This window comes from Neomonachus schauinslandi, chromosome 13, assembly GCF_002201575.2.
Source record: "Neomonachus schauinslandi chromosome 13, ASM220157v2, whole genome shotgun sequence".
NCBI classification, from domain to species: domain Eukaryota; kingdom Metazoa; phylum Chordata; class Mammalia; order Carnivora; family Phocidae; genus Neomonachus; species Neomonachus schauinslandi.
Window position 1 is genome coordinate 62,780,624 of NC_058415.1, and position 20,714 is coordinate 62,801,337.

At 41.7% G+C, this 20,714-nt stretch overlaps 2 protein-coding genes across 2 annotated transcripts in view; one reads left to right on the forward strand and one right to left on the reverse strand.

Moving 5' to 3' along the window:
• Positions 1 to 13,738, forward strand: part of INVS (inversin) — a 160,858-nt gene extending 147,120 nt beyond the window's left edge. Inside the window, 4 exon segments of the mRNA XM_021691333.2 lie at positions 9,020 to 9,158; positions 9,160 to 9,250; positions 10,015 to 10,089; positions 13,258 to 13,738. Coding sequence (XP_021547008.2) covers positions 9,020 to 9,158; positions 9,160 to 9,250; positions 10,015 to 10,089; positions 13,258 to 13,409 — 457 coding nt within the window. The 3' untranslated portion in view covers positions 13,410 to 13,738.
• Positions 13,739 to 15,511: 1,773 nt separating this feature from the next.
• TEX10 (testis expressed 10) overlaps positions 15,512 to 20,714 on the reverse strand; it is a 61,098-nt gene continuing 55,895 nt past the window's right edge. Inside the window, exons 14-15 of the mRNA XM_021691131.2 lie at positions 16,969 to 17,179; positions 15,512 to 15,731 (exon numbers count right to left, since the gene is read on the reverse strand). Coding sequence (XP_021546806.1) covers positions 15,618 to 15,731; positions 16,969 to 17,179 — 325 coding nt within the window. The 3' untranslated portion in view covers positions 15,512 to 15,617. The remainder of the gene's footprint in view (positions 15,732 to 16,968; positions 17,180 to 20,714) is intronic.

Below are 20,714 nucleotides of genomic sequence, written 5' to 3' on the forward strand. Positions count from 1 at the left end.
CTTTTTTCAAGATTGAAACGAGATAGTGTATGATCTAAGTGAAGCTGGAAAGTTGCCGTGGCTAAGAGCAGTTGTATTAAACACTTCCTTTTTACCTGAACATTTGTAAGTTGCCTTCCTGTCAGCTCTTCTCCAGCATGTTGTAAGGTGAATTAGCAAGGATGGGCTGGACCATAAGAAGAGCCGTGAGCCCTGGGCTGAACGGGATGACGGGGCATCTTAGGGCTCCCAACAAACCGGGAGTGCTATTTTCCTTGAGGATGGCAGAACAGAGGCTATTACTCTGAGCCCTGGAACCATCCTGTCGTCTGGACACAGACTCAGAAGTCTGCATACCAGAATTGATTAGGTGGAAGTTGTACCCAGTGAAAGCCAACACCTGGGCTTCCCAGTGAGTTTTCTGCCCTCCGAGAAGAGGGTGTGGAAGATGCTTGGCATCACAAACCAAAGCAGCTAAACTATGGAGCAGTACTGCCCCGTATCTCCAGCTTTTCTCCAGAGTTGGCTTTTTGGGAATGTGATATATATTCTAGTAGATGCCATGGTTTGGCATGCTACAGGAAAAAAGAATCATGCAGTTTGAGTGAAATCGGCCTTGAGGGCAAGAGAGAAGGGCTGCACCTCGCATCACAAGGAGATTTTTTAGCGGACTTTAGGAAGACCTCATTTCTCATTTGGTGTATTGTAAAATCAGGCATGGGGCCTGTCTCTGCAGCATCTTTAGGCTCACTAGCAGTTAATCAGCTACCAATCAGATAAAGAACACTGAAGCAGCTTTCCTTGGGAGGCTCCAAAACAGCTGTGTTCATTAAGAAGTTTAGGAGTGCATGTGGGATAGACACGATCAAATAAACACTAGATGTAAAGATAGCTATCATCCCCATGCCCCTCACCTCTCTCCCACTCCAGGCCCCACCCTCCAACAGAATGAACTTAGTAAAATACAGCTCTTACTTTTGCCACCCCTTTTTTTTTCCTTAAGATTTATTTATTTTAGAGAGAGAGCCTGCGCACGGGGGAGAGGGGCAGAGGGAGAAGGAGAGTTATAAACAGAGTCCTAAGCAGACTCCACACTGAGCACAGAGCCCAGTGTGGGGCTCAATCTTACCACCCTGAGACCATGACCTGAGCCGAAATCAAGAGCTGGACACTTAACCAACTGAGCCACCCAGGTGCCCCACTTTTGCCACCCTTTTTAAAAAAAAAACCTCTGCAGATCCCCACCAAGTACACAGTACAGAACAAAGTCCTTAGCAGGATTTGGCTGTTGGGTCAGACAGCACTGAATTTGAATGTTGGTCTCTCCTGGCTCTAGCTGTGAGATCTTCTGCAAGTTACTCAGCCTTTTCCCCCACCAGTTTTATTGAGATATAATTGACTTACAGATAACTGACATACAGCCTTGTGTAAGTTTAAGGTGAACAGCATAATGACTTGACTTGCATATAGGATTCATATGAAATGATTACAATAAGTTTAGTTAGGATCCATCATCTCATGTAGATATTTAAAAAGCAGGGGAAACAAACTGGTTTTTTTCCTTGCCATGAGAACTTAGGTAGGATGCTCTCAACTTTTATATATACCATAAAGCAGTGTTACCTATAGCCATCGTGTTGTACGTTATATCCCCAGTACTTACTTATCTCATAACTGGAAGTTTGTATCTTTTGATCACCATCACCCAATTCCTCCTCCCCTCACCCCCTACCTCTGGTAACCACAAATCTGATTTTTTTTTTAAGATTCTACATATAAGTGAAATCATACAGTATATCTCTTTCTCTGGCTTATTTCACTTAGCATAATTCCCTCAAGGTCCATCCATGTTGTCACAAATGGCAGGATTTCATTTTTTATGGCTATTGTATATATACCACAATTTCTTTATCCATTCATCCATGGATGGACAACTTAGGGATGTATCCATATCTTGGTTATTGTAAATAGTGCTAAAGTGAACCTGGGGATACAGATATCTCAACATAGATCCCAGAAGTGGAATTGATGGATCATACGTAGTTCCATTTTTAGTTTTTTTTTTTTTTAAAGATTTTATTTATTTATTTGACAGAGAAAGACACAGCGAGAAAGGGAACACAAACGGGGAGTGGGAGAGGGAGAAGCAGACTCCCTGCCAAGCAGGGAGCCCGATGCGGGACTCGATCCTGGGACTCCAGGATCATGACCTGAGCCGAAGGCAGTCGCTTAACCAACTGAGCTACCCAGGCGCCCCATTTTTAGTTTTTTGAGGAAAAGCCATACGGTTTTCCATCGTGGCCATGATGTGATCTCTCATTGTGGTTTTGATTTGAATTTCCCCTAGGATTAATGATGTTGAGCACCTTCTCATGTACCTGTTAGCCATTCATGTATCTTCTTTGGAAAAATGTCTATTCAGGTCCTTTGCCCCTTCTTTTCAATGGATCATTTGGGATTTTTTGCTATTTAGTTGTAGGAGTTCTCTATGTTTTTTAGATAATAACCTCTTTATCAGATATATGATTTGTAAATATTTTTTTCCCATTCCACAGATTCTTTTCATTTTGTAGATCATTTATTTCACTGTGCTTAAGCTTTTTACTTTGTAGTTCCGCTTGTTTATTTTGTGTTTTTTGGATCATGTCCAAAAAAACCATTGGCAAGACATCTATCAGGGAGCTTTTTCCCCTGAGTTTTCTTTTAGGAATTTCTGATCTTACATTTAGGTCTTTTTAATCCATTTCTAGTTAATTTTTGTGAGTGGTGTAAGATAAGGGTCTTGTTTCATTCTTTTATACATGAATATCCAATTTTTCCAGCACCATCTATTAAACAATTGTCTTTTCTCCACTGAGTATGGTTGGCTCCCTGGTCAAATATAGTTGACCTTGTATGCATGGGTTTATTTCTGGGCTCTTAATTCTCTTCCATTGGTCCAGGCATCTGTTTTTAGGTGGGTACCATACTGTTTTGATTATTGTAACTTTATAATATAGCTTGAAATCAGGAAGTATAATGCTTCTCCCTTTGTTCTTTCTCAGGATTGCTTTGGCTACTTGGGGTCTTTTATAGTTCCATATAAATTTTAGAATTGTATTTTCCTACTTCTGTAAAAAATGCCATTGGAATCTTGATAGGGATTGTACTGAATCTATATATGGTTTTGGGTACTATGGATGTTTTAATAATATTCTTCCAATCCAAGAACACACAGTTTCCAATTATTTCTTCAATTTATTTCATCAGTGTTCTGTAGTTTTCAGTGTAGAGATCTTTCATCTCTTTAGTTGAATTTATTCCTATTTTATTGTTTTTGATGCTATTATAAATGGGATCATTTTATTACTTTTTCAGATAATTTGTTGTTAGTGTATAGAAATGCCACTGATTTTTGTATAATTTTGTAAAATGCTTTTTCTGCTTCTATTGAGATAATGTTTTTCTTTCATTCTATTAATGTGATGTAGCACTTTGATTTTATGTATGTTGAACTATCTTTTCATTTCAGGGGTAAATCCCACTCAGTCATGGTGAATGATCCTTTTAATGTGCTGGTGAATTCAGTTCCTGCTATTTTATTGAGAATTTTTGCATCTATATTCATTATGAGTATTGGCTTGTAGTGTCCTTTTCTGTCTTTGGTATCAGGGTAATGCTGGCCTTATAAAATGAGTTTGGGAGTGTTCTCTACTTTTTCTTTGGGAAGGGTTTTAAGAGGATTGGCATTTTTTTTTTTTAAGCAATCTTTATATCCAACATGGGGCTTGAACCTACAACCCCAAGATCAAGAGTCACATGTTCTACTGACTAGGCCTGCAGGCGCCCTAACATTAATTCTTTAAATGTTTGGTAAAATTCACCAGCCATCTGGTCCTGAGCTTTTCTTCATTGGGAGGTTTTTGATTACTGATTCAATCTTCTTACTAGTAATTGGTCTATTCACATTTTCTATTTCTTCTTGACTCAGTGTTGGTAGGTTGTATGTTTCTAATAACTTCCATTTCTTCTAGGTTGTCCACTTTGTTGTATAGTTGTTCATAGTAGTGTCTTATGGTCCATTGCCTTTCTATCTTATCAGTTGTAATGTCTCCTTTTTCATCATAATTTTGTTGACTTGCATCATCTCTTCTTTCCTTGGTTAGTCTAGCTAAAGGTTTGTCAACTTTTTTTCTCAAAGAACCAACTCTTAGTTTTGTTAATCTTCTCTATTTTCCTGCTATTTCATTTATTTCTTCTCCAATCTTTATTATTTCCTTCTTTCTGTAACTTTGGGCTTTGTTCTTTTCCTACTTTCTTAAAGTGTAGGAGTAGCTTATCTATTTGAGCTCTTTCTTGCTTCTTAACATAGGCATTTATTGCTATGAAGTTCCCTCTTAAAACTCGTTGCTGCATTCCATTAAGTTTTGGTGTGTTGTATTTCCATTTTTTGTTTGCCTCAAGATACTTTATTTTCCCTTTGATTTCTTTGGTCCATTGGTTGCTCAGGAAAATGTTAATTTCCATGTTATTTGTGAATTTTCCAGTTTTCCTCCTACTACTGATTTCTAGTTTCATACCACTGTAGTCAAAGAAGATACTTGGTATGGTTCCAGTCTTCTTGAATTTGCCAACACTTGTTTTGAGACCTAAGATATGGTCTCTCCTAGGAAATGCCCCATGTGTGCTAGAGACGAATGTCTATTCTGCTGTTGTTGGATGGAATGTTCTATATGTCAGGTCAAATTGATCTATAGTGTTATTCAAATCCTTTTTAATATTTATTTATTTGACAGAGACAGCAAGAGAGGAACACAAACAGGGAGTGGGAGAGGGAAAAGCAGGCTTCCCGCCAAGCAGGGAGCCTGATGTGGGGCTCGATCCTAGGACCCCGGGATCATGACCTGAGCCGAAAGCAGACACTTTATGGTTGAGCCACCCAGGTGCCCTCTTTTCCTTTATTGATGCTCTATCTGGATGATCTATCCATTGTTGAGTGTGGGGTATTAAAGTTCTCAGCTATCATTGTATTGCTGTTTATTTCTGCTGTTAGCTGTTTTTGCTTTTATGTATTTAGGTGCTCCAACGTTGGGCGCATAAATATTTACAAATGTATCTTCCTGATGGATTGACCTTACTATCATTATATAATGGCCTTGTCTCTTTTTACCATTTTTAAAAGTCTGTTCTTTCTGATATAGCTACCCGTGCTTTTTTGTTATCACTTGCTTGAAATATCTTTTTCCATCCCTTCACTCTGAGGCAGCATATCATTGGATCTTTTTTTTTCCAATCCATTCAGCCATTCTGTATCTTTTGGAGGATTTAATTCATTTACATTTAATTATTGATAAATAAGGACTTACTATTGTAATTTTGTTAATTGTTTTCTGGCTATTTTGTAGAACTGTTTCACCTAGTTTCTTATCCTGTCTTGTGTGTGTTCTGATGTCTTTTGTTATCTGTATGGTTCTTTATCATGTTCTTTTGTGTGATTAGCACAGGTTTTTTTCCCTTGTTAAAAAATATCTTCTAGTTGTAACACCCAAACTGATAACAACTTAACTTCAATAGCACTCCTAAACTTTATATTTTCACCCACACACGTTAGCTTATTGATGTTGAAGTTTACATATTTTTTATATTGTATATCCAATAACAGACTACTGTCATTGTATTTTTAAGTTTTTAAACTTTTTACTTTAAAAAATTTTATTTTAGAGATTGTGGGGTGGGGGGCGGAAGAGGGAAAGGGAGAGTCTTAAGCAGACTTCACACTGAACACAGCCCAACTCAGGGCTCAGTCTCATGACCCTGAGATTATGATCTGAGTCGAAACCAAGAGTCAGACTGCACCACCCAGGTGCCCCTAAGTTTTTAAACTTTTACACTGGAGTTGAAGTACATTATGCACAACCGTTATCATATTATAAATTCTAATTCTGACTATATGTTTACCATTACCAGTGAGTTTTATGCTACTTTTTCTTTTTTTTAAGATTTTATTTGACAGAGAGACAGTGAGAGAGGGAACACAAGCAGGGGGAGTGGGAGAGGGAGAAGCAGGCTTCCCGCCGAGCAGGGAGCCCGATGCGGGGCTCGATCCCAGGAGACTGGGATAACCTTAGCCGAAGGCAGACGCTTAACAACTGAGCCACCCAGGTGCTCCACTACTTTCTTATTTATGATGTTAACTAGCATCCTTTTACTTCCACTCGATTCCCTTTAGCATTTCTTATAAGGAAGGTCTAGTGATTATGGATTCTTTGTTTTAGTTTGTTCTTTATCTCTCCATTTCTGAAGGACAGCTTTGCCAGCTATAGAATTCTTGAGTTTTTTCCTTTCATATTTTGAATATATCATCCTGTTCTTTCCAGGCCCGAAAAGTTTTTGTTGAGAAATGCATTCATAGTCTTATGGAAGTTGTTAATATATGTAACTTCTTTAGCTTATTTCAGAATTTGACTTTGGCAATATAATGTGTCTCAGTGTAGCATTATAGGTTCTAGAGTTCTTTGGGTTTCATGGATCTAGATACTCATTTCTCCAGGTTTGGGAAACTTTCAGCCCTTCTTTAAATATATTTTCTGTCTCATTCTCTTTCTCTTCTGGAATTCCCATAATGCAGTTATGCTCTTCATTTTGCTCCTCTGACTAGATAATTTCAAATGTCCTGTCTTCTAGGTCACTGATTCTTTCTTCTACATGGTCAAGTCTGCCTTTGAAGCTCTCTATTGAATTTTTCAGACCTGTATTTCTCAGCTCTAGGATTTTTTAATGGTTTTTGTTGTTGAACTTCTCATTTTGTTCATGCATTATCTTGCCAATTTCATTTGGTTGTCTGTGCATTCTTGTAGTTCCTAAACTTCTTCAAGGGGGTTCTGAATTTTTTGTATAACAATTCCTAGATCTCTATTTATTTAGGGTTAGTTATCAGAGCTTTTCCAATTTCTTTTGGCAGTGTCATGTTTACCTGATTTTTTGAGTCTTGATTCCTCATGTTGCTGAGTAGGTGGTCTTCTCTTCCAGACTTTACAGGTTTGCTTTAGCCAAGACAGTTCTTCCCAGGCAGCTCAGTTTGGGTTTCTGGACATGTCTACTAGTAACATCCTTGGGCAGTGGAACTTGCTATTAGAACAGTCTATTTTGGGTCAAGGAAACCTCTGAGTGTGTGCTGCTGCCTGAGAACAGTTGGATAGGATTGCTGGGTTGGTTCTCTGCCCAAGTGAGGCTTTAGGAGGGGCTGTGCGGTTGCCTGGGGTTTCTGGTCAGGCTTACTAGATGGTTGGCTGGCTGGGTACTAGACTTAGCAGTTGGTGGGGTGATGAATTCACTTCCCTGAACTGGCAGGGCAGCAGGCCTGCACAGCTTGTTTGGAGACTAAGTAAGATTGTACATTGATTTGCTGGCCAGATGGGGCCACCAATTTTGCTCTGCAGACAGGGCAGAGCTAGGCTGTGCTTTCTGTTTAAATGCCACTGTAAGAAGGGCTGTTGGATGGGCTACATAGCTTCCTGTGTGCTTTGGCTAGGTTTCCTGGTCAGATGGGCTGAAGGCTATATTCAGCAATGGCTAGGGCTATGAATTACCTTCCCTGCCCATGCAGAACTGGAAAACTGGCTCAAAGGCCTAAAAAGCTCTATGTGGTTGACTCAAGCTCTCTGGCTATACAGAGCCACTATCTTTGCTCTGCAAATAATCAGCTCTGCCCGCTGCACCTCCCTGCTTGAGTGTTGCAGGGCTATTCAGCTTTCTAGGTGTTCTGGCCAGGCTTTGATCAGGCAGGGCCAGGAGCTACACTCATGTGTGGTCCAGGCTATGCCTCAGCTCCCCTGCCTGAGCCGAAGCAGACCAGACTGCAAGGTTAGCAGGGCTCTTTGAAGACCCCAATCAGGCACCCTGCTGTGTTCCCTGGTCAGATTGCACCTCTGTTTTGGCTCTGCAGATAAGCAAAATTAAAGGTTGGGACTACTACTTGGGCACCGCAGGTAGGAACTTGATCTGCCAAGATCCACGTGCTGGTTGCTTTAAGCTCTTCCCTTCTCCATCAGTCAGATTCCCAGTGGTCAAGCCCTACCAATTCCTTGGCAATCCCCATGGGTGAGACCAGCATGGGGGCTCCCAGGAAGTGACCCACAATGCTGGTGGTGGGGGAGCTGGATTCCACCCTGGGTTCTCTTTTCCCATTTGAGGAACCGTACAAAGGCTCAGGGCAGACATTTTGGTGTGGTGCTACACCAGCCTGGTGGAGGGGTAGTACAGTCAGCATGTAGCTGTTCCTCATGTCCTAATGCAGTGTGTCTGGTCTCTGTGGTGCAAGGGGCTGCAGCCTCACTCCCATGTTCTAGGACTTTCTCCATAGTGTCTTATCTGTGAATAGTTAATTGTTGTTCTTGTAAGAGGAAGCCAAGTCAGGAACAATCTTAACATCCCATCTACTCAGCCTTTATCAGACTCATCATGTCTGCCTCATGGATTTATTTTCGGTTTAATCATAAGGAAAATGCCTGATATGTAACAGGCTCCGAACAAATGTTGGCTCCTTCCAGTTTAGCATAGCATTCCATTCTTCCTTCACCAAATACACAGTGCTTTATATACATCTCATTACTGATTTTCCTGGCACCTATGCCCACACCTCTGCTTATGCCAGTTCTGCTGCCCAGAGTACCCTTCTCTGCCTAGTAAGCTCCTATGCATCCTTTAAAACCCAGCACAAACACCAGCCTTGTAAAGCCTTACCAGACCACCACCAATTTTTCAGTCCCACATTATCCCATGTCATCTAGCTCCTCATTCTTGCATAGTACTCCTCATACTGCACTTACTTGTTTACACACTGGCCTGACCGACCTTGAAGGCAGACTGAACTCCTAGTTCAGAAGTGTCTGATGATTTAAAAATCAACATTAAACATACTGCCACTATAAAGTAGGAATGGGAGCTTAAATGAATCTCCCAGTTGAGCAAGTACTATTCCTATAGCTTCCAGGAACGTTAAGGAAACTTAAGTTTCACAGTACTGTGATCTTAAAGCCTCTCCCCTTTTCTGACCCACCAGCTACCAGCTTAAGAAGCACCTGTCCCACCTTCTGCAGATGAAGGAGCTTGGAGCCAGAGATGGGGACAGATGGAACCAAGAGTGCCTGGCACTGCTGCTCCAAATTTGGAGGAAGGAACTGGAACTAACCCCCCCCCAAAACCACTGCAGTAGCCAGGACCACCAAGAGTTCATCCAAGAGCAGCTCAGGCACAAAGTCCACCAGGCACTCGGTACTCAAGCAAATCTATGGTAATTGTCCTTTGGGCACTCTGTAGTTGACAAGCACCCAGAGTGTTGCATCAGTATCTGAAATGGCATTTAATTACAATGGGCAAACCTCCATTCAGGTAGGAACTTTCCTATTCTACTTCTAGGCACCAAGAGAATCCTCAGCACCCACATTTAATGCCTCCCCTCCAGCAATTCTGGGTCAGAATTGGTTTCATGATGCATTCTGACATCTCAACCCAGAGAGCCTTCCAGCCAAGAGGTCTGCTGGCCTTCATTACTGAAAGCCTCATCCTTTAAACTCCTCCAGACCACTGCTTGGGACTTCCCCTTACATTACCCATTTGGAGGGCTCCAGGAGCAGGAAGACCCTGTCTGCCTCACTTTGACTTTTCTGATGCTAAGATAGTACAGGGTTGCCCTTCTGTGGGAATGCCCCAGACCCATGCACTACAGTAAATACTTATTCAGCAGATGAGCTGTTTTAAATTGAGACATTTTCAGCTCTGGAAAAAGCCCATCCAAATAAACTCAGCAGAGAACAAGCCTGGCTAGCTCCCCAAAAGAAAAATGTTGAGCCAAGGCACCTTTAGGAACAGACCTGCAGCCCAGGCAGCAAAATTTCAGGACCTTACCCTTGGCCTACATGGTATTTCCACACCATACCTAATTTATCTTGGCAGATTCCAACAAGCTCAAGCCTTTACCTCAATAAGGAATTTAGAACTTGGTTAGGCTGTGGCTGTCATGGTCAGAGAGAAATGATCATTGCTGGTTGATTTCAGGTTGTTCTCAGGAAGGGAAAGTACCTCATCCCACAAGATCTTCCAGAGCTCATTCTGTGCTACGTCTCAATTCAGGTAAGGTAGCCAATGCACTGGCAAAACAGATTGGGGAGATGATGTGGGGAAACATTTGCCTTGTTTCATCCCCAAAGGTGGAAGATAATACAACAGATTGCCAGGGGTTTCCAATGGTCATTTGATTTGAGGTGTGCATATTTTTCATTCCCCTTTCATGGAATTATTACTGCAGTCAACATGTCTCCATAAGAGGCAAGTTATTTTCACAACCACAAGTTATTGTTAACATTACCTCCAGTAGAGTCAATAAATGGGACCTATTATTGATCACTTTTACATACTTGTTCACATAAAGGAAAAGGGAAATGAAAATACTGTCATTCTTCAAAGTAAGACCTTGGGAATTCTTGCTCCATACTGGTTTACATTAAGATTCATCTCCTTCTCAAAGTTGAGAAGTTCCTTAACCACAAATTCTGGCTTTTGCCTTTCATGGCCCTGTGAGGAGGACATTTAATACTTAATAACATGTCCTGCTCAGGCTTCACTGTGCATAATTTCACTCATACAGAAGCTCAGGGAACTTTCTTTTCAGCCATAAGACAAGAGTGTTTTACTCAGGGCCCCCTTCATTCACACCAGCATTAAATTTGGGTGATAAGTTCAGTGCTGTCAGCAGTCAATGTCAGATCCAGTGCTGCTCATGGGTGGCTATGGCAACACAGTCCCCCCATCTTTGCCAATCTAGTCATCCTGCAGGAACAGAGTGCAGCTGGGAAGGTGAACAATGACTGTCAGCATGAACTTTAACATTCATTTAGTTTTTGATGGGGAGAAAACCTGGAGGTGGGGGACAGAGTAATTACTGCCCAATCTTTAATAAGAGTTGGGCAACTCGTGTAATATAGGCAGGCTGATCAGGGAGTAGTGGGTAGGGTAGTTACAACTGTAGACCTTGATTCCTTTGAAAGTATCCACGTAAAAAAGAAAACTTTTATTATACTCGAATGAACTGAAAATTAGTTTCAAAAACCATGGTTAAATGGAACCACCAGAGAAGTAGCATTTAGATAATCAGAACAATTTTGTACTTTGTCTCAAGAGAAAAATCCAGGACTATCAGAAATCTTAAAAAGTGAAGGGCTTTAGAAGCACAAAATGTTTTTTAATGAAAGGGCAGAATAAACAAATACAAATACTTAGTGGTTTCTTGGGATTTCACATAAATAGCTTGTTTGTCCTACATATCTAATTCTGACTGGCTTGAAAACAGACAAGGACTGAAGAAAATCTTTTCCTAACCCTAAACTTGGGGGAACACAAAGTTTTGTTAGGTCCACCCATCCACATTAAGCATTAACCAGTGAATCAAGCTGATTGTCAGGGCTAACTAGTTTGTGTTTTATACACAAAACATGTCTGAATAATTTCCATGGAAATGGGCACAGAGATTTCTGCAGTGTAGTATCACAGATGCCAAACTGAACCAAGAAGCTAACATTAATCTTGGTCTTCTCCATGAATAAAAATGTCAGTTCATTTTTTCACTTTGAGAATTCCATGGGGTTAAGGATCTTCTGATTTGTTCACTGTCCTGTTCAATTGTAGAAAATTATTTGGCACATAGTAGGTGTTCAAATATTTGAGTGAAAATTGTTGTTCCTGTTCTCCAATGTAGGGAGAGGATTTAGTAGTGCCTTTACCTCTTTAAAGAGGAAGCAGAAAGTCAGCTAGATATCGCAAAGTATATATATAGCGTCCCTGGACTGTTTCTCCACATGCATTTGGGAGACTTCACAATCCCTGTTCTCTCCAGTCCTTCAACAGCGACCCCTGCATACCACCTACAACATAGCGGCATAATACTGATCAGAGCACTTATATATATATTTTTATATACATATGTAATCTCCTAAATTTGGGGGGCTCATCTTTTTAAATATAAAAGAACTACCTTTAGAAAATCCATTCCAATGAATGGAATAACCATGGCTCAAGGGATTACTGGTACTGATAACCCCCTTGTATGAATGCAGCATTTCTGCCCACCCACAGAAGGGTATGCAAGTAACTCAAGATTGGATACAGTAAAGGCAGCCAAAAACAGAGTTCCAGAGCAGTAGTTCACTGTGAAAGAACTTTAACAGTAATAAAACCAGGAGAGAAATAGCAAGACATGTAACTTTTTAAACTACTCCCCTTTCTGAGGCGCCTGGGTGGCTCAGTTGTTAAGCGGCTGCCTTCGGCTCAGGTCATGATCCCAGGGTCCTGGGTTCGAGCCCCGCATCGGGCTCCCTGCTCAGCAGGAAGCCTCCTTCTCCCTCTCCCACTCCCCCTGCTTGTATTCCCTCTCTCGCTTCTCTGTCGAATAAATAAATTTAAAATATATATATTATAAACTACTCCCCTTTCATGTTCGCTTCTTTGCTCCACAGAAAGTTAGGAGCAACAGATAGCAATATGGCCTCAACAAGTTCTCTTGACCATTTGGGGCCTCAGCATCCTCATTTGTCAAATGATTGATAGGGTTGAATCCATCACTGTTTTCCAACTGCAGCATCTTAAGGCCTAAAAAAATACATTTCAAGACTGATATGCCTATCAAGACTATCATCTTTTTTTTTTAATTTTATTATTTATTTGACAGAGACAGAGATAGCGAGAGCAGGAACACAAGCAGCGGGAGTGGGAGAGGGAGAAGCAGGCTTCCCGCTGAGCAAGGGAGTCCGATGTGGGACTCGATCTCAGGACCCTGGGATCATGACCAGAGCCGAAGGTAGACGCTTAACGACTGAGCCACCCAGGCGCCCAAGACTATCATCTTTAAAGATAGTTTTCAAACAAGCCTATTTTCTACAGTGGACTATAGCCCACTGTGTGGCCCATGGAAAGTTAAGCTATGTATTTGTAAGTTTGCATTGTTGTATGTTAAAAGCACAGAGAAAGCTATACCAGTTATTCCAGACAGACTGAAGACCTAGGTCCCAGTCACAGCTCAAGCACCTGGCCCCTTCCAGTCAAGGTTTTTCCTTTAAGAGAGGTCATGTATCTTGGAGGATGTTGGAAAATGTGAGGCTAATAAGTCATCCTGTCTCTCTGACAAACTGGCCATCACCTTACCAGCCCCATGGATAGCCCATATCTAAATCCTTCTTCCTCACCAGTAATGAACTCTTCGGTATTAAAATTAATAACCTGATTAACTCTGATATTTGCTTTTAACAGTGAGCAACTTGCCGTGTATACACCTCCTTGAGAACAGTGGAAGATCAAAGAATTTTTCTTATAACCTGCAATCAGCTCCTCAATCAAAACCCAAAATAAAGCTTCGACCACCTCTGGAGGAAGACTGTGTCCGGGGTAGCTGGAATAGCTAGTGCAGAGTTCTGATTCTCTGCTGATTATCTTTTACGTCTTGAGACAGTATTAATCCTCAGGCCTAAAGCCTTAGGCTGAAAACATGGTAACAACTGAATGACCATATCCGGATGTTCTTCCTCTCTCTGTTCTTTAGTTTGTGCTACAAGGACCACGGTACACTGTGCCTGTGGAAAGCTTCCTGGCCGTCTACCTTCCATTCAGTCAGTACGGCTGTAAAGAACAACTTATAATTAACAGTAAAGTCTGAGTAAAACTCAGAACATAATGAGCACTAACATGAGATTTCTGCCAGCCAGCTGGGGCAGCCCTGGGTTTTTGGCCCTGGTAAAGAACCTAGATGAGATGGGTGGGGAGGAGCCTATTATATAGCAGCCATCTTCATTTCACTACTTTTCTCCAGTCTCATCTTATTCCAGCATTATCAGTTTTAAATTTTAGACCAGAATCATGACCCAGAATTTACATTTAAGAATTGTTAAGACAAGGGGCACCTGGGTGGCTCTGTCGCTTAAGCATCTGCCTTCGGCTGAGGTCACGATCTCCGGGAGCTGCACTGGGCTCCATACGCAGGGGGGAGTCTGCTGGAGATTCTCTCCCCTTCCCTCTTGCCCCTCCCCTCCCGCCACACCCTCACTCTCTCTCAAATATATAAATCTTGGGGCACCTGGGTGGCTCAGTCAGTTAAGTGTTTGCCTTTTGCTCGAGTCATGATCTCCAAGTCCTGGGATTGAGCCCCTTATCAGGCTCCTACTCAGCGGGGAGTCTACTTGTCCCTCTCCCACTCCCCCTGCTTGTGCTGTCAAAAAAAAAAAAAAAAACCTCTAAGACAGTAATAGGCACTCTGTTGATTCCTTGCATTTTATAGTTCCCGTGTTAGCCTCCGAAGGCCTCAGGCTGCTGCTGAGCACCAGCAGCAGTATCACAGCAGCGAGGAATTAACTGGGGAGGTTTACAGACCAGACCATTCATGCATAAGGTACCACCACTTCAGGCCTTACCATTTTCTTGTATTTTCTGCCTGACCTGTACAGGTGAGCAATCTTGTCAAAATGCCATTCCTACTGGCTGGGAAAACTGTCCTAAAACTACACACATTTTAACTCTAAGAACACCTGGCATAAATACAATCCAGTGATCGTAGGCTTTTTCACATTTTTAAGAGCAGTTAGGAATGTAAACAGAAGGACGAAACAGTGACATACTAGGCTCAAATATTTCTAGGACCACTTCCATTTTCTTAAAATTACTGCCCCCCCCTGTCCTGACAGTAAGAGATTAAGAAGCAATAAAATGTTAATTAGCAAACTGTAAAAAATTATTTCATAGTTATGAAAATAATGAATACAGTTGACCCTTGAACAACCAGGTTTGTGTGAATCCACTGAACGTGGTTTTTTTTTTTTCCCCAATAAATACATATGGTATCGATAAATACAGCCATAGTACTGCAAATGTGTTTTCTCTAGCTTGCTTTATTTTAAGAATTAGAATCTAATACATATAACAAAATATGTGTAAACTGATTATCAGTAAGGCTTCTGGTCAACAGTATGCTATTGGCAGTAAAGGTTTAGGGGAATCAAATTTTATACATGGATTTTTTTACCGGGGTGGGGGGAGGGTGTCGGGACCCCCTAACCCTCCCCCAACATTGTACAAGGGTCAATAAAATTGCTATCTAGCTTGTAATTTTAAGAATTAACTAGATCAAACCAAGTACCATTTAGGTATAGGAAAACCCCAAACAACTGTAGCACTATCTTGAAATCTTGCTCCTGCACAGAGGGATAGAAAACTGCTGTACATAATAGGACTCCATAGTGAGAAGCTGAATGTCATGATAAGGGCAACTGTTCCCAAATAAAAAAACTGGTTTCTGTTGCTGTCTGAATGAACTGGAGCTGAGACCACACAAAGATTCTGCTACTTTCTTGGCAAATAATAGAAGGTACTGTATTATCACTCTGTATTTTGTAAATATTTAGTTCCTATGAAATGCAAAATACACTAACCACCTGTAACCAAGTATCATGTACTAGTCCAAGAAGCCAGCCTATGTTTTCCTACCTTAGTGCAAAGGAAGGTTCATAAACAACTACTTTAAAAGTTCAGCTTTAATGACAAACATTACATCAGTCTCTCTTCAAAATTAGATGTGAATAAACAATTTCAAACAGGAGGTACCACGATGCCTCTTACTGTACTCAATAGACTGTACTCAGTGCACTGGGCCCCTGGGGATGCCCAGTGATATACACATTGAAGCAATAATGTAAGTCTGTGAGCCACTGTTCCTGAATACCTCCACTCTTCAATGTCTGCAGAGAAAAACAAGAGTAATTTGAGAATTGTATCAAAACTGTTACGCTATCTGACAGTATTTTTCAAACCCAAATGAGATCTCAGAACCACTGCACTTCATCTTCCATCTATCCATCACCATAGGAAATCTTATTGGAAATGGAGATTTCTTAATTGGGCACTGGCAGTGAAAATTCCTAGTCACACCCCCAAGTACAAGCAGTACACCAGTTTCTGGTTTCATCTGTTCCCTCTCAAATACTGCTAGGAACTAACGAAATTTCACCATCAACCATCTTTACACTCTGGACTTCCTCCGCTTGGCATGGCAGGGTCTCACAATCTTTGCATAACATCAACTGAGAAAAATTCTATAAGGCCGACTGACAATTTCTGTCATTCTCTTCCCCACAGAGGTGGGCTAATTCTCCAACCTCAGAATAATCCAAAATCTTGACTGTTCTTCCCTTATATTTCTGAATTACTCTGTTGCCTCTTCCATTACTTCTAGAAGGCTACTGAGAAAATTCAGAACAAGAACCTGTTATATATACCCAGTTAAGTTCTATTACTCTGAAGTATTACTATATATTAATAAAGCCCCAAATACCTACATGAAAAAAACCTCTAACTCTTCCAAACCAAAAACACTAAAGGAATCCTAGACAGAGATGCCCCTGCAAACACAGAACCAACCATGAGACAAAGCTGAAACCTGCAACTTCTCAACTTCCTCTTACAGTGAACTAAGTGACTAGAAATTGGGTATAGTTTATTCCTGCTAAATAATTTTTTTAATGACAGCTAACATTTGTTGAGAACTTAATGTCAGTTACACGAAAAACTACGTGAATGATCTCATTTTATGGTCACCAAAACTCAATGAAGTTGGTGTTTACAGCTAGGTAAAACAACTGACAGGTTTAAAAACCATGCCAAACTATCACAGTTAATCAGAATCCTGGTAGGAGTGACTCTGATGCCTGTACCTCTTCTAACTAAGCTGCCTGCCACCTTAATTCAATGTGACTACTTTATGGCTTTTATTACGGACCCTAGATCAAAGACCTCCCCCTGGTTAAGTGGCAGGTGCTAGTCATCAGGGGAAGCCCTGGGAAATCACCAAAATGGGCTTAATTCCAGGAGTCAGTCAATGCACAGGAGACCTAGCCTCCCAAGAGCAACACCCCATGCCCTGCCCAGAAATCCTTTTTCTAGTACTAATAGTACAAAGCCCTGTTCCACACTTCTTACCGTGATATTCTTGATGATCTGCTGCACCAAGATGGCATTGGTTAACATATGAGTCCTGAGGGGTGCATGCTGAAGCAGCAGGCGAAGCAGCTGGCCCACAACAGGCAGCTCCTCAGGCCCAGCTCTGTTCACCCGCAGGCTCTGCAGCATCAACCTGAGGACTCGAGGCAGGAGAGCCAGGATGGAGACACAGACCCCCCACAGCTTGTCCCTACAACAACAGACAAAAATGAGTCAGAGAGCCAACACACACAGAAAAAGTACCCTTTCCATATTTCCTAAAACTGAGAAATGTCCTTTTAAGATACGTGTTTTCTGGGGCACCTGGGTGGCTCAGTCGTTAAGCATCTGCCTTCGGCTCAGGTCATGATCCTGGGGTCCTGGGATCGAGCCCCACATTGGGCTCTCTGCTCCACGGGAAGCCTGCTTGTGTTCCTGCTCTCGCTCTCTATCAAATAAAATCTTTAAAAATAAAAAACAGGGGCGCCTGGGTGGCTCAGTCATTAAGCGTCTGCCTTCAGCTCAGGTCATGATCCCGGGGTCCTGGGATCAAGCCCCACATGGGGCTCCCTGTTCCGCGGGAAGCCTGCTTCTCCCTCTCCCATTCCCCCTGCTTGTGTTCCCTCTCTCGCTCGCTCTCTCTGTCAAATAAATAAATAAAATCTTTAAAAAAGTAAAAATTTAAAAAAAATTAAAAACCTGGTGTTTTCTGATAAAACTCCACAAATCAAAACTAGTAACTGGGTTTCATCAGAGCTAATTTTAAGCAAATCCAATGAATGAAGGTGCTCTCCCCCAGTTGAATGAGTTCTAGGAAGCCTAGCAATCAGCACTTTCCTGGGCTTAACAGGACATTCTTGAAGCCCTGGGTGATCATATAGAACAGAGAATTAGCCAAAGAACAGAATAATCTATATATGCATAGTGTTCTCTACCACTGAAAATTATTCAACTATTAATACAACATCAAAAATCAAGGGGCATCTGGGTGGCTCAGTTGTTAAGCGTCTGCCTTCGACTCAGGTCATAATCCCGGGGTCCTGGGATCGAGCCCCACATCGGGCTCCCTACTCTGCAGGAAGCCTACTTCTCACTCTCCCACTCCCCCTGCTTGTGTTCCTTCTCTCGCTGTCTCTGTCAAATAAAAATCTTAAAAAAAAAAAAAAAAAAAATCAAGAGTAAGACTATCCCACTGATAAAAAGAAAAGAAAAATGGGTGCCTGGCTCAGTCAGTAGAGCATGCAACTCTTAATCTCAGGGTCTTGAGTTCAAGCCCCATGCTGGGGGTAGAGTTTACGTTAAACAACAACAGGGGCACCTAGGTGGCTCAGCTGGTTAAGTGTCCAACTCTTGGCTTCGGCTCAGGCCATTATCTCAGGGTTGTGCGATTGAGCCCCGCACTGGGCTCCACACTCAGCTCACGGAATCTGAGATTCTTTCCCCCTCCCACTGCTCTCAAGTGCGCTGTCTCGCGCACTCTCTCTAAAATAAAATCTTAAAAAAAAAACTACACATACAGACAAAACAAAACTTCACGAAACTTTAAGACTGTGACCTGAATTCTGAGCCTCTTCAATGTTTTAAAGTGGGCAGATTTGTGGAAGAAGGTGCTCACAAGGAAACAAAATAGATTTCAGAAAGGAGCCAGTTAGGGGACTGTTACTGCATTACTAGGTCATGAAAGGCCAGAAATAATAAATCCAAATTTTAGTAAGAATCATTCTCTTGGTATTGTTACAGAGCAGGAACGAAAATGTTTTATGATAAAGGTAAGTGGACTTGCAGCTAGCCTAACCACAATCTAGAAGAGTATCAATTAAATGGAGCAATAGAGTCCACTGGCTGTTAAAGGCCCCGACCTTAGTCGGTTACAGATTCTATATCAGGAGTGCATAATCCTCCTAGTCCCCAAATCCTTCAGAGAACCTGACTACCTCCAGATGTAGAAGCAGCAGTCCTTTCACAATTTGATCAACCTCCCCAACTTCATACACAGCAACTGCATCAAAGATGGATACCGAATCCATTCTAAGCCAACCAGATCCTCTTATTGGAGACTTTATTCAGCCCGTTGACTCATGCGTAGCCAGGTTAGGAGAACCACGTGCAAGGAGAATAAAGCCAGACTGCACACACAGCTAATAAGGAGGCAAAGGCACAGAGATAAAGACTACACAATCTAGAAGAAAATGTAGAGATAACTACTTTGGTTCCTAATGAGTTTCAATTCCTGCTTCCACATTCCTAGCCCTTGAGTTTTCTAAGTTACCCCATAATGGTCCAATATCCATTTTCTATTTTAACTTAAGTGGATTTCAAATAATTGCTGATCAAAGCTGTGCTAAAGAGCTCATAGATTCTATACAATACTAAATATAAGTTTAGTGAATGGGTCAATAAAGTTTAGAACTCCACCTTAAGACACACAATTAAAACTGTCAAGCCAAAAAGAAATACAAGAGACCTGGGTACCACAAGCAATGGAAGAAATACCATACGAACAGCCATTCCTAGGGTTTTCTAAGAGTTGTCATGAGTGTACTCATTCTAAGTGTACGCATTCTACAAGTGTTTAAAGGACAGAACTGGGGGTCGCCTGGGTTGCTCAGTCGGTTAGGCGTCTGCCTTCGGCTCAGGTCATGATCTCAGGGTACAGGGATGGAGCCCTACAGCTGGCTTCCTGCTCAAGGAGGAGTCTGCTTCTCCTTCTCCCTCTGCCCCACCCCACCCCCTGGAACTCCTGCTCTCTCTTATGCACATGCACACTCTCAAATTTAAAAAAAAAGGACATAACTGGGACCAATGAAATTGAGGTTTCAGAACTCAGAGTTGTAGTTCTAAAAATCACTCTAAAGAAACTGATGAAAGTTCAGTATTTTGCATACAATTTTCAGGAGTTCACGGGGCGCCTGGGTGATTCAGTCGGTTAAGTGGCTGCCTTCGGCTCAGGTCATGATCCCAGGGATCTGGGATCGAGGCCCACGTCGGGCTACCTGCTCAGCAGAGAGCCTGCTTCTCCCTCTCCCTTGTCCTGCTGCTCTGCCTACTTGTTCTCTCTCTCTAGCTCTCTGTCAAATAAATAAATAAAATCTTTAAAAAAAAAAAAAAAAGTTCAGGTAACTCCACAAACTTCGGACATATTCCAATCAGGTAACAGCAACCTCCCCTTCTACTCCAAACACAGAGAAATACAGATAAAATACTTTTTTAAAAAGTACACAGCCAAGCTCAAAAGCCAGAGTGGGTGAAATCTCTAGGTGCCAGAAACCACTACAGAAGTCATACAAAGATACCCCGATAGAGGTACAGAACTGGATGTGGGATTTTAGGGCTGGGTTTTCAACAGCTTAGTATTGGAAGCTGAGACTTTAGGCCCTAGGTGTGGGAGGCAGGGAGCTACAACTGGGATCCCTGTGTATAGCTGGAAGACAGGACAATGCACATGTAAAACTGACCCACAGGGAGGTCTCCATAATCTGCACAGAACTCTCACAAAAGATGCACTCAGAGAAAAGGTGTACAATCCAAACCATGAGTTTGTTCAACCCCATGAAAAACAATCTCCAGAGACTCACCTGCTCCCCTACGTAAGGGAGAATTCCCATGCCAGAGAATAAAAGAAAAAACAGAAGAAACAGACAGGAACTTTAAAATAATACCAATAAATCAGGAAAAAACAAGAATGACAAAAAGCCAAGTAAAAACCCCAACAGAGCTAAGAAAAGAATAGAGCTGATGAAATTAAA